Here is a 14,843-nt window from a genome sequence, read left to right on the forward strand (position 1 = left end):
AAAACACCTGCTAAGTGGTATATATTGTAATATGTCCTCCCCACCTTTCCCTGTGCAGATCGTGGCGGCCATCTTTGCCATCGCTGGCATCGTGATGATGACCTACGCTGACGGCTTCCACAGCCACTCTGTCATGGGGATCACCTTCGTTGTGGCCTCCGCTTCTATGTCTGCACTCTACAAGGTACTTCTCTACTCTATGAACAAACACACAAACACACACACACATTCTCACACACAGGACACATTTGTTTGCTTAACTGTGAGACATGGTACAGTCTTCTCTAAAAAGACAGAATCAAAGGAACACCTCATTCTTTGTGGTTGAAAGGAATGAATACATGGTTATTCTTTGTGATTGAAATGAATGAATACATGGTTATTATTTGTGATTGAAATGAATAAATACATGGTTATTCTTTGTGATTGAAAGGAATTAATACATGGTTATTCTTTGTGGTTGAAATGAATGAATACATGGTTATTCTTTGTGGTTGAAAGGAATGAATACATGGTTATTCTTTGTGATTGAAATGAATGAATACATGGTTATTCTTTGTGGTTGAAAGGAATGAATACATGGTTATTCTTTGTGATTGAAAGGAATGAATACATGGTTATTCTTTGTGGTTGAAAGGAATGAATACATGGTTATTATTTGTGGTTGAAATGAATAAATACATGGTTATTCTTTGTGATTGAAAGGAATGAATACATGGTTATTCTTTGTGATTGAAAGGAATGAATACATGGTTATTCTTTGTGATTGAAAGGAATGAATACATGGTTATTCTTTGTGATTGAAAGGAATGAATACATGGTTATTCTTTGTGATTGAAAGGAATGAATACATGGTTATTCTTTGTGATTGAAAGGAATGAATACATGGTTATTATTTGTGGTTGAAATGAATAAATACATGGTTATTCTTTGTGATTGAAATGAATGAATACATGGTTATTCTTTGTGATTGAAAGGAATGAATACATGGTTATTCTTTGTGATTGAAAGGGGTGTGTCAGTTCTGAGACCTTTTATGTGTCTCCATTTTTCTTTCCTCCTTCAGTGAGATGAAGATGTCCTCAAAACGTTTCAAAGAAAAAATCACGCAAACATCCTCCTTTATGAAATACAGATTAGGAGCAATGTTAGGTCTCATGTAAGGAGTCTTTGTGCATACAGGGACTGGCTCATGAGTCTCCTTAGATGTGTTCCTTATATAATCAGGTAACAGGAGACTAGATTAGATATTATGAAATACTATGAAGCATTCTAAAACATCTGGGCTGGGTTAAACGGGACGTAATTTGGTGTTTCATTTGATAGACCTGCAGATGTTCAGACTGTGACAGGCAGATCCTTATAGATTCTGAATGGACAGATGGATGGATGTGTGGGGTATGTAGTTTGGTGTTTGTGCATTGATAGGCCTCCAGAACCTGACGTTCAGTGTCAGTATGATGGCCAAATATATAGCCAAGTTGGACAGATAGACATATAGACAGACAGACAGACAGACAGACAGACAGACAGACAGACAGACAGACAGACAGACAGACAGACAGACAGACAGACAGACAGACAGACAGACAGACAGACAGACAGACAGACAGACAGACAGACAGACGTGCACCCCTTAGGGTCCCTAGTACCCAGTTTAGGAAACACTGGTGACTGCCCGTGGAGGACAGACAGACACAAAGAGGGGTTGATGGGTATATAATATGGCTGTTCTGTGGTGTCTCCTGTTCTATATTATGGCTGTTCTGTGGTGTCTCCTGTTCTATAATATGGCTGTTCTGTGGTGTCTCCTGTTCTATAATATAGCTGTTCTGTGGTGTCTCCTGTTCTATAATATAGCTGTTCTGTGGTGTCTCCTGTTCTATAATATAGCTGTTCTGTGGTGTCTCCTGTTCTATAATATAGCTGTTCTGTGGTGTCTCCTGTTCTATAATATAGCTGTTCTGTGGTATCTCCTGTTCTATAATATAGCTGTTCTGTGGTGTCTCCTGTTCTATAATATGGCTGTTCTGTGGTGTCTCCTGTTCTATAATATAGCTGTTCTGTGGTGTCTCCTGTTCTATAATATAGCTGTTCTGTGGTGTCTCCTGTTCTATAATATAGCTGTTCTGTGGTGTCTCCTGTTCTATAATATAGCTGTTCTGTGGTGTCTCCTGTTCTATAATATAGCTGTTCTGTGGTATCTCCTGTTCTATAATATAGCTGTTCTGTGGTGTCTCCTGTTCTATAATATGGCTGTTCTGTGGTGTCTCCTGTTCTATAATATAGCTGTTCTGTGGTGTCTCCTGTTCTATAATATAGCTGTTCTGTGGTATCTCCTGTTCTATAATATAGCTGTTCTGTGGTGTCTCCTGTTCTATAATATGGCTGTTCTGTGGTGTCTCCTGTTCTATAATATAGCTGTTCTGTGGTGTCTCCTGTTCTATATTATAGCTGTTCTGTGGTGTCTCCTGTTCTATAATATGGCTGTTCTGTGGTGTCTCCTGTTCTATAATATGGCTGTTCTGTGGTGTCTCCTGTTCTATAATATGGCTGTTCTGTGGTGTCTCCTGTTCTATAATATGGCTGTTCTGTGGTGTCTCCTATTCTATAATATAGCTATTCTGTGGTGTCTCCTGTTCTATAATATGGCTGTTCTGTGGTGTCTCCTGTTCTATAATATAGCTGTTCTGTGGTGTCTCCTGTTCTATAATATAGCTGTTCTGTGGTGTCTCCTGTTCTATAATATAGCTGTTCTGTGGTATCTCCTGTTCTATAATATAGCTGTTCTGTGGTGTCTCCTGTTCTATAATATGGCTGTTCTGTGGTGTCTCCTGTTCTATAATATAGCTGTTCTGTGGTGTCTCCTGTTCTATATTATAGCTGTTCTGTGGTGTCTCCTGTTCTATAATATGGCTGTTCTGTGGTGTCTCCTGTTCTATAATATGGCTGTTCTGTGGTGTCTCCTGTTCTATAATATGGCTGTTCTGTGGTGTCTCCTGTTCTATAATATGGCTGTTCTGTGGTGTCTCCTGTTCTATAATATAGCTGCTCTGTGGCATCTCCTGCCCCTCTGTCACAATGGCCTAATGTGGTCAACAGACAGCGGTGGCAGAGGGCCAGGCCAGGGAGACGGTTGGCAGGTACACCCTCTCTCTTTGGTCTGCCCGCATGTTCTCGTTAAGGGGGGCGGAAAAGGGGGTGAATGTATGAGGTACCTACAATACCTGATGCATCAACTCCCTCCCTCCTATCACTCTCCTCTATCCCTTTCCCTCTCCCCCTGGATCACGGTCCCCTCTTTGTTTTTACTCGCTGTTTATTATCTATGCATAGTCACTTTACAAATGACCTCGACTAACCTGTACCCCCTGTATATACCTTCCTTATTGTTATGTCATTTTCTTGTGTTACTTTTTGATTTAATATTTTTTTTTAAATGTAGTTTATTTAGTAAATGTTTTCTTAACTCTATTTCTCCAACAGCATTGTTGGTTAAGGGCTTGTAAGTAAGCATTTAACGGTAAGTTCTACACCTGTTGTAATTGGCGCATGTGACAAATACAATTTGATTTGATCCTATTTGTCTCTCTCTTTCTCTCTCTCTCTCTCCACAGGTGCTCTTTAAAATGGTCCTGGGCAGTGCCAAGTTTGGGGAGGCAGCGCTCTTTCTGACGATCGTCGGCGGGGCTAATTTTGTGTTCATCAGCTTTGTGCCAGTCATCCTGTACTTCACCCATGTGGAATACTTTGGTTCTCTTGAGGACATCCCCTGGTTATACCTCTGTGGGGTAGCAGGCCTGCTCTTTGGTAAGCACTGCCTTCTGGAGATTACGTTCAGTGTGGAGACTGATGCAAACCTCTACCAGTGTAGAGACTGATGCAAACCTCAACCAGTGTAGAGACTGATGCAAACCTCAACCAGTGTAGAGACTGATACAAACCTCAACCAGTGTAGAGACTGATGCAAACCTCAACCAGTGTAGAGACTGATGCAAACCTCAACCAGTGTGGAGACTGATGCAAACCTCAACCAGTGTAGAGACTGATACAAACCTCAACCAGTGTAGAGACTGATGCAAACCTCAACCAGTGTAGAGACTGATACAAACCTCAACCAGTGTAGAGACTGATGCAAACCTCAACCAGTGTAGAGACTGATACAAACCTCTACCAGTGTAGAGACTGATGCAAACCTCAACCAGTGTAGAGACTGATGCAAACCTCTACCAGTGTAGAGACTGATGCAAACCTCAACCAGTGTAGAGACTGATGCAAACCTCAACCAGTGTAGAGACTGATGCAAACCTCAACCAGTGTAGAGACTGATGCAAACCTCAACCAGTGTAGAGACTGATGCAAACCTGAACCAGTGTAGAGACTGATGCAAACCTCAACCAGTGTAGAGACCTATGCAAACCTCAACCAGTGTAGAGACTGATGCAAACCTCAACCAGTGTAGAGACCGATGCAAACCTCAACCAGTGTAGAGACTGATGCAAACCTCAACCAGTGTAGAGACTGATGCAAACCTCAACCAGTGTAGAGACTGATGCAAACCTCAACCAGTGTAGAGACCGATGCAAACCTCAACCAGTGTGGAGACTGATGCAAACCTCAACCAGTGTAGAGACTGATGCAAACCTCAACCAGTGTAGAGACTGATACAAACCTCAACCAGTGTGGAGACTGATGCAAACCTCAACCAGTGTAGAGACTGATGCAAACCTCAACCAGTGTAGAGACTGATGCAAACCTCAACCAGTGTAGAGACTGATGCAAACCTCAACCAGTGTAGAGACTGATGCAAACCTCAACCAGTGTAGAGACTGATGCAAACCTCAACCAGTGTAGAGACCGATGCAAACCTCAACCAGTGTAGAGACTGATGCAAACCTCAACCAGTGTAGAGACCGATGCAAACCTCAACCAGTGTAGAGACTGATGCAAACCTCAACCAGTGTAGAGACTGATGCAAACCTCAACCAGTGTAGAGACTGATGCAAACCTCAACCAGTGTAGAGACCGATGCAAACCTCAACCAGTGTGGAGACTGATGCAAACCTCAACCAGTGTGGAGACTGATGCAAACATCAACCAGTGGGTAGAGACTGATGCAAACCTCAACCAGTGTGGAGACTGATGCAAACCTCAACCAGTGTGGAGACTGATGCAAACCTCAACCAGTGTAGAGACTGATGCAAACCTCAACCAGTGTAGAGACTGATGCAAACCTCAACCAGTGTAGAGACTGATGCAAACCTCAACCAGTGTAGAGACTGATGCAAACCTCAACCAGTGTGGAGACTGATGCAAACCTCAACCAGTGTGGAGACTGATGCAAACATCAACCAGTGTAGAGACTGATGCAAACCTCAACCAGTGTGGAGACTGATGCAAACCTCAACCAGTGTAGAGACTGATACAACCCTCTATCCATCAATCAATCAAATTTGATTTATATAGCCCTTCGTACATCAGCTTATATCTCAAAGTGCTGTACAGAAACCCAGCCTAAAACCCCAAACAGCAAGCAATGCAGGTGTAGAAGCACGGTGGCTAGGAAAAACTCCCTAGAAAGGCCAAAACCAAGGAAGAAACCTAGAGAGGAACCAGGCTATGTGGGGTGGCCAGTCCTCTTCTGGGTGTGCCGGGTGGAGATTATAACAGAACATGGCCAAGATGTTCAAATGTTCATAAATGACCAGCATGGTCGAATAATAACAAGGCAGAACAGTTGAAACTGGAGCAGCAGCACAGTCAGGTGGACTGGGGACAGCAAGGAGTCATCATGTCAGGTCGTCCTGGGGCACGGTCCTTGGGCTCAGGTCCTCCGAGAGAGAGAGAGAAAGAAAGAGAGAATTAGAGAGAGCATATGTGGGGTGGCCAGTCCTCTTCTGGCTGTGCCGGGTGGAGATTATAACAGAACATGGCCAAGATGTTCAAATGTTCATAAATTACCAGCATGGTCAAATAATAGTAAGGCAGAACAGTTGAAACTGGAGCAGCAGCATGGCCAGGTGGACTGGGGACAGCGAGGAGCCATCATGTCAGGTAGTCCTGGGGCATGGTCCTAGGGCTCAGGTCCTCCGAGAGAGAGAAAGAAAGAAGGAGAGAATTAGAGAACGCACACTTAGATTCACACAGGACACCGAATAGGACAGGAGAAGTACTCCAGATATAACAAACTGACCCTAGCCCCCCGACACAAACTACTGCAGCATAAATACTGGAGGCTGAGACAGGAGGGTTCAGGAGACTCTACCAGTGTAGAGACTGATACAACCCTCTACCAGTGTAGAGACTGATACAAACCTCTACCAGTGTAGAGACTGATACAACCCTCAACCAGTGTAGAGACTGACACAAACCTCTACCAGTGTAGAGACTGATACAAACCTCAACCAGTGTAGAGACTGATACAACCCTCAACCAGTGTGGAGACTGATACAACCCTCTACCAGTGTAGAGACTGATACAACCCTCAACCAGTGTGGAGACTGATGCAAACCACAAACAGTGTATAGACTGATACAAACCTCAACCAGTGTGGAGAGTGATGCAAACCTCAACCAGTGTAGAGACTGATACAACCCTCTACCAGTGTAGAGACTGATACAAACCTCTACCAGTGTAGAGACTGATACAACCCTCAACCAGTGTAGAGACTGACACAAACCTCTACCAGTGTAGAGACTGATACAAACCTCAACCAGTGTAGAGACTGATACAACCCTCAACCAGTGTGGAGACTGATACAACCCTCTACCAGTGTAGAGACTGATACAACCCTCAACCAGTGTGGAGACTGATGCAAACCACAAACAGTGTATAGACTGATACAAACCTCAACCAGTGTGGAGAGTGATGCAAACCTCAACCAGTGTAGAGACTGATACAAACCTCAACCAGTGTGGAGACTGATGCAAACCTCAACCAGTGTGGAGACTGATACATACCTCAACCAGTGTGGAGACTGATGCAAACCTCAACCAGTGTAGAGACTGATACAAACCTCAACCAGTGTGGAGACTGATACAACCCTCTACCAGTGTGGAGGCTGATGCAAACATGCAACCAGTGTGGAGACTGATGCACACCTGCAACCAGTGTAGAGACTGATAGAGCCCTCTACCAGTGTAGAGACTGATACAACCCTCTACCAGTGTAGAGACTGATACAACCCTCAACCAGTGTAGAGACTGATACAACCCTCTACCAGTGTAGAGACTGATACAAACCTGCAACCAGTGTGGAGACTGATACAAACCTCAACCAGTGTGGAGACTGATATAAACCTCAACCAGTGTGGAGACTGATACAAACCTCAACCAGTGTGGAGGCTGATACAAACCTCAACCAGTGTAGAGACTGATACAACCCTCAACCAGTGTAGAGACTGATACAAACCTCAACCAGTGTAGAGACTGATACAACCCTCAACCAGTGTAGAGACTGATACAAACCTCTACCAGTGTAGAGACTGATACAACCCTCTACCAGTGTAGAGACTGATACAACCCTCTACCAGTGTAGAGACTGATACAACCCTCTACCAGTGTAGAGACTGATACAAACCTGCAACCAGTGTGGAGACTGATGCAAACCTCAACCAGTGTGGAGACTGATACAAACCTCAACCAGTGTGGAGACTGATACAACCCTCTACCACTGTGGAGACTGATACAAACCCCCCTCCCGCCCACCCAATGAATTGAGCTCTATTGAAAAGTTGCTGACTAGTTTCTCTTTTTGACTGTGAGTGAAATAGTTGTAGTAAATAAGTAAAGTTTAACTTTTTCTCCTCCACAGCTTTCAATATCCTGGTGAACTTTGGCATTGCCATCACGTACCCCACATTAATCTCTCTGGGCATCGTCCTGAGTGTCCCTGTCAATGCCAGTAAGTCTCTGCTCCTTCTCCAACTCTACTGTGTCCTTGTCCTTTTCTCCAGATATTTATCCCATCCAATGGAACAACCTTAACTCAGGCCGGGATTCAATTCTAGGAGTTGTGGTTTTTAAAGGTAATGTTACCGCATTCACAGAGATCCCATTCACGGTAAACGCTGCATCTGCCAGTTCAATCGGGAAATTGCTTTTAAAAGCCGCAATGCCTATAATCCGCGATGAAATTGAATGCCGGCCTCCCTGGTTAACTTTCCTATTTCCCTGGAAATAATCAGAATTCATGAAAACATTACAGTTTTGAAAACATAGCTTGTCCATCTCTTGGCACAACTTACCCCAAGTGAAACAAGGGTGTCTCAACTTCCCCCTTTGACTCAACTTCCCCCAACTCCCCTAGTGTTGATTCAGATTGATGTGTTGTGTTGGGGACCTGTTTGTGTTAATGTTATGTCACTTCTGTCAGCGTTACGTTATGAAGGCCTGATCATTAAGTTTGAGGTAATATAAACCCTTGTTATGTTGTGTTCCAGTGGTTGACCTGTACACATGTGAGATCCACTTCAACGCAGTGCGTCTGATCGCCGTGTTGATCATCTGCCTGGGCTTCCTGATGTTACTGCTTCCAGAGGACTGGGACCAGTGCTTCATCCAGCTCCATGCTAAGCTGCAGAGTAAACGGGAGGAACCAGCCGAGGAGGAGGCAGGGCCCGGCTCCAGCCTCAACTGGAGCAGGAGAGCAAGGCCCTCCATGTCTACCTTTACACACTGACCACTGTTTAATGTGGAGGGATGGACGGACACACTGAAACAGACAGGCAGAGGCAAACACGCACACGAATGGATGAATGGACAGATGGACAGATACAGACACACATACAGTGTACAGACACACACACACACCTTGGACACTTGATTGCCATGATGACCTGCATGGTCGACCTCTGCCCTCCGCCCTCTCTCTTTCCCCTTCCCTCTCACGAGTTTCTGCCTGGAAACCTTTCTGTTGGTCTGTCAGTCCGTCTGGGTCTGTTCAATACCTTTTCATTTCACTGCAAAAAGCACTGATATCAATGTTTGTTCATTTCACAATCAACAAACAATTATTTCCTACTTGACCTCCACCATTTTAGAAGTCATCAGAGTTGGTGCATGGGCTCACGTCATTTAGCAATACCTCAAGGTCATTCCATTGGACTGATACAGGTATTTACATCATGCCTGGGAAGACTTGCGAAGTTGCCTTTGCTTTTCAAAAGACAAGGATAGATTGACAGACTAATAATAGTTACATGTTTTTGTCAGTTTTTGTCAGACTGATGATGGGCTTTCTGGCTTTAACATCATGATCCCATCAACCTTCAAGGTCCAGAGAAGAAGAGAACCAGGAGAGACGGAGTTCTGGTGGGCATGTCCCTGTTGTCCCTCAGGTGTCAACATCATGTTCCTATCAACCTTCAAGGTCCAGAGAAGAAGAGAACCAGGAGAGACGGAGTTCTGGTGGGCATGTCCCTGTTGTCCCTCAGGTGTCAACCTCATGTTCCTATCAACCTTCAAGGTCCAGAGAAGAAGAGAACCAGGAGAGACGGAGTTCTGGTGGGCATGTCCCTGTTGTCCCTCAGGTGTCAACATCATGTTCCTATCAACCTTCAAGGTCCAGAGAAGAAGAGAACCAGGAGAGACGGAGTTCTGGTGGGCATGTCCCTGTTGTCCCTCAGGTGTCAACATCATGTTCCTATCAACCTTCAAGGTCCAGAGAAGAAGAGAACCAGGAGAGACGGAGTTCTGGTGGGCATGTCCCTGTTGTCCCTCAGGTGTCAACATCATGTTCCTATCAACCTTCAAGGTCCAGAGAAGAAGAGAACCAGGAGAGACGGAGTACTGGTGGGCATGTCCCTGTTGTCCCTCAGATGTCAACATCATGTTCCTATCAACCTTCAAGGTCCAGAGAAGAAGAGAACCAGGAGAGACGGAGTTCTGGTGGGCATGTCCCTGTTGTCCCTCAGGTGTCAACCTCATGTTCCTATCAACCTTCAAGGTCCAGAGAAGAAGAGAACCAGGAGAGACGGAGTTCTGGTGGGCATGTCCCTGTTGTCCCTCAGATGTCAACATCATGTTCCTATCAACCTTCAAGGTCCAGAGAAGAAGAGAACCAGGAGAGACGGAGTTCTGGTGGGCATGTCCCTGTTGTCCCTCAGGTGTCAACCTCATGTTCCTATCAACCTTCAAGGTCCAGAGAAGAAGAGAACCAGGAGAGACGGAGTTCTGGTGGGCATGTCCCTGTTGTCCCTCAGGTGTCAACATCATGTTCCTATCAACCTTCAAGGTCCAGAGAAGAAGAGAACCAGGAGAGACGGAGTTCTGGTGGGCATGTCCCTGTTGTCCCTCAGGTGTCAACATCATGTTCCTATCAACCTTCAAGGTCCAGAGAAGAAGAGAACCAGGAGAGACGGAGTTCTGGTGGGCATGTCCCTGTTGTCCCTCAGATGTCAACATCATGGCAAAGACCTGCCTTTAGTGCACTGTAGATATCCACAGCCCAATTCCAAACAGACGCTAGCCCCTAAACCCTAGCCCCTACTACTTTGGCAGTTCATGTAGATCTGAAAAGATTAGATAGGTATAATCAGTAAGATAATGGGTCCATATTGTCCTATATTAGATAGGTATAATCAGTAAGATAATGGGTCCATATTGTCCTCTATTAGATAGGTATAATCAGTAAGATAATGGGTCCATATTGTCCTCTATTAGATAGGTATAATCAGTAAGATAATGGGTCCATATTGTCCTCTATTAGATAGGTATAATCAGTAAGATAATGGGTCCATGTTGTCCTCTATTAGATAGGTATAATCAGTAAGATAATGGGTCCATATTGTCCTATATTAGATAGGTATAATCAGTAAGATAATGGGTCCATATTGTCCTCTATTAGATAGGTATAGTCAGTAGGATAATGGGTCCATATTGTCCTCTATTAGATAGGTATAATCAGTAAGATAATGGGTCCATATTGTCCTCTATTAGATAGGTATAATCAGTAAGATAATGAGTCCATATTGTCCTCTATTAGATAGGTATAGTCAGTAGGATAATGGGTCCATATTGTCCTCTATTAGATAGGTATACTCAGTAAGATAATGAGTCCATATTGTCCTCTATTAGATAGGTATAATCAGTAAGATAATGAGTCCATATTGTCCTCTATTAGATAGGTATAATCAGTAAGATAATGGGTCCATATTGTCCTCTATTAGATAGGTATAATCAGTAAGATAATGGGTCCATATTGTCCTCTATTAGATAGGTATAATCAGTAAGGTAATGAGTCCATATTGTCCTCTATTAGATAGGTATAATCAGTAAGATAATGAGTCCATATTGTCCTCTATTAGATAGGTATAATCAGTAAGGTAATGAGTCCATATTGTCCTCTATTAGATAGGTATAATCAGTAAGATAACGGGTCCATATTGTCCTCTATTAGATAGGTATAATCAGTAAGATAATGGGTCCATATTGTCCTCTATTAGATAGGTATAATCAGTAAGATAACGGGTCCATATTGTCCTCTATTGGATAGGTATAATCATTAAGATAATGGGTCCATATTGTCCTCTATTAGATAGGTATAATCAGTAAGATAATGGGTCCATGTTGTCCTCTATTAGATAGGTATAATCAGTAAGATAATGGGTCCATATTGTCCTCTATTAGATAGGTATAATCAGTAAGATAATGGGTCCATATTGTCCTCTATTAGATAGGTATAGTCAGTAGGATAATGGGTCCATATTGTCCTCTATTAGATAGGTATAATCAGTAAGATAATGGGTCCATATTGTCCTCTATTAGATAGGTATAATCAGTAAGATAATGGGTCCATATTGTCCTCTATTAGATAGGTATAATCAGTAAGATAATGGGTCCATATTGTCCTCTATTAGATAGGTATAATCAGTAAGATAATGAGTCCATATTGTCCTCTATTAGATAGGTATAATCAGTAAGATAATGGGTCCATATTGTCCTCTATTAGATAGGTATAATCAGTAAGATAATGGGTCCATATTGTCCTCTATTGGATAGGTATAATCATTAAGATAATGGGTCCATATTGTCCTCTATTAGATAGGTATAATCAGTAAGATAATGGGTCCATGTTGTCCTCTATTAGATAGGTATAATCAGTAAGATAATGGGTCCATATTGTCCTCTATTAGATAGGTATAATCAGTAAGATAATGGGTCCATATTGTCCTCTATTAGATAGGTATAGTCAGTAGGATAATGGGTCCATATTGTCCTCTATTAGATAGGTATAATCAGTAAGATAATGGGTCCATATTGTCCTCTATTAGATAGGTATAATCAGTAAGATAATGGGTCCATATTGTCCTCTATTAGATAGGTATAATCAGTAAGATAATGGGTCCATATTGTCCTCTATTAGATAGGTATAATCAGTAAGATAATGAGTCCATATTGTCCTCTATTAGATAGGTATAATCAGTAAGATAATGGGTCCATATTGTCCTCTATTAGATAGGTATAATCAGTAAGATAATGGGTCCATATTGTCCTATATTAGATAGGTATAATCAGTAAGATAATGGGTCCATATTGTCCTCTATTAGATAGGTATAATCAGTAAGATAATGGGTCCATATTGTCCTATATTAGATAGGTATAATCAGTAAGATAATGGGTCCATATTGTCCTATATTAGATAGGTATAATCAGTAAGATAATGGGTCCATATTGTCCTCTATTAGATAGGTATAGTCAGTAGGATAATGGGTCCATATTGTCCTCTATTAGATAGGTATAATCAGTAAGATAATGAGTCCATATTGTCCTCTATTAGATAGGTATAATCAGTAAGATAATGAGTCCATATTGTCCTCTATTAGATAGGTATAATCAGTAAGATAATGGGTCCATATTGTCCTCTATTAGATAGGTATAATCAGTAAGATAATGGGTCCATATTGTCCTATATTAGATAGGTATAATCAGTAAGATAATGAGTCCATATTGTCCTCTATTAGATAGGTATAATCAGTAAGATAATGAGTCCATATTGTCCTCTATTAGATAGGTATAATCAGTAAGATAATGGGTCCATATTGTCCTCTATTAGATAGGTATAATCAGTAAGATAATGGGTCCATATTGTCCTATATTAGATAGGTATAATCAGTAAGATAATGGGTCCATATTGTCCTCTATTAGATAGGTATAATCAGTAAGATAATGGGTCCATATTGTCCTCTATTAGATAGGTATAATCAGTAAGATAATGGGTCCATATTGTCCTCTATTAGATAGGTATAATCAGTAAGATAATGGGTCCATATTGTCCTCTATTAGATAGGTATAATCAGTAAGATAATGGGTCCATATTGTCCTATATTAGATAGGTATAATCAGTAAGATAATGGGTCCATATTGTCCTCTATTAGATAGGTATAGTCAGTAGGATAATGGGTCCATATTGTCCTCTATTAGATAGGTATAATCAGTAAGATAATGAGTCCATATTGTCCTCTATTAGATAGGTATAATCAGTAAGATAATGAGTCCATATTGTCCTCTATTAGATAGGTATAATCAGTAAGATAATGGGTCCATATTGTCCTATATTAGATAGGTATAATCAGTAAGATAATGAGTCCATATTGTCCTCTATTAGATAGGTATAATCAGTAAGATAATGAGTCCATATTGTCCTCTATTAGATAGGTATAATCAGTAAGATAATGGGTCCATATTGTCCTCTATTAGATAGGTATAATCAGTAAGATAATGGGTCCATATTGTCCTATATTAGATAGGTATAATCAGTAAGATAATGGGTCCATATTGTCCTCTATTAGATAGGTATAATCAGTAAGATAATGGGTCCATATTGTCCTCTATTAGATAGGTATAATCAGTAAGATAATGGGTCCATATTGTCCTCCATTAGATAGGTATAATCAGTAAGATAATGGGTCCATGTTGTCCTCTATTAGATAGGTATAATCAGTAAGATAATGGGTCCATATTGTCCTCTATTAGATAGGTATAATCAGTAAGATAATGAGTCCATATTGTCCTCTATTAGATAGGTATAGTCAGTAGGATAATGGGTCCATATTGTCCTCTATTAGATAGGTATACTCAGTAAGATAATGAGTCCATATTGTCCTCTATTAGATAGGTATAATCAGTAAGATAATGAGTCCATATTGTCCTCTATTAGATAGGTATAATCAGTAAGATAATGGGTCCATATTGTCCTCTATTAGATAGGTATAATCAGTAAGATAATGGGTCCATATTGTCCTCTATTAGATAGGTATAATCAGTAAGATAATGAGTCCATATTGTCCTCTATTAGATAGGTATAATCATTAAGGTAATGAGTCCATATTGTCCTCTATTAGATAGGTATAATCAGTAAGGTAATGAGTCCATATTGTCCTCTATTAGATAGGTATAATCAGTAAGATAACGGGTCCATATTGTCCTCTATTAGATAGGTATAATCAGTAAGATAATGGGTCCATATTGTCCTCTATTAGATAGGTATAATCAGTAAGATAATGGGTCCATATTGTCCTCTATTGGATAGGTATAATCATTAAGATAATGGGTCCATATTGTCCTCTATTAGATAGGTATAATCAGTAAGATAATGGGTCCATGTTGTCCTCTATTAGATAGGTATAATCAGTAAGATAATGGGTCCCTCTATTAGATAGGTATAATCAGTAAGATAATGGGTCCATATTGTCCTCTATTAGATAGGTATAATCAGTAAGATAATGGGTCCATATTGTCCTCTATTAGATAGGTATAATCAGTAGGATAATGGGTCCATATTGTCCTCTATTAGATAGGTATAATCAGTAAGATAATGGGTCCATATTGTCCTCTATTAGATAG

The 14,843-nt window shown here is 41.3% G+C and overlaps 2 protein-coding genes across 3 annotated transcripts in view; both read left to right on the forward strand.

Moving 5' to 3' along the window:
- slc35f3b (solute carrier family 35 member F3b) overlaps positions 1 to 8,683 on the forward strand; it is a 114,185-nt gene extending 105,502 nt beyond the window's left edge. The window contains 4 exon segments of the mRNA XM_052514293.1: positions 59 to 184; positions 3,618 to 3,810; positions 7,813 to 7,902; positions 8,441 to 8,683. Coding sequence (XP_052370253.1) covers positions 59 to 184; positions 3,618 to 3,810; positions 7,813 to 7,902; positions 8,441 to 8,679 — 648 coding nt within the window. The 3' untranslated portion in view covers positions 8,680 to 8,683.
- Positions 8,684 to 9,317: 634 nt separating this feature from the next.
- LOC127927672 (uncharacterized) lies at positions 9,318 to 10,481 on the forward strand. Of its 2 annotated transcripts, none has more exons than XM_052514294.1 (2): positions 9,318 to 9,721; positions 9,818 to 10,481. In XM_052514294.1, the coding sequence occupies exons 1-2, from the start codon at positions 9,318 to 9,320 to the stop codon at positions 10,479 to 10,481; spliced, it is 1,068 nt and encodes a 355-aa protein (XP_052370254.1). The 2 variants fall into 2 exon arrangements, with proteins under 2 accessions (XP_052370254.1, XP_052370257.1); XM_052514297.1 differs by having other exon boundaries at positions 9,318 to 9,625.
- The last annotated feature ends 4,362 nt before the right edge of the window (positions 10,482 to 14,843 follow it).

Source organism: Oncorhynchus keta, unplaced genomic scaffold (assembly GCF_023373465.1).
Source record: "Oncorhynchus keta strain PuntledgeMale-10-30-2019 unplaced genomic scaffold, Oket_V2 Un_scaffold_17242_pilon_pilon, whole genome shotgun sequence".
NCBI lineage: Eukaryota > Metazoa > Chordata > Actinopteri > Salmoniformes > Salmonidae > Oncorhynchus > Oncorhynchus keta.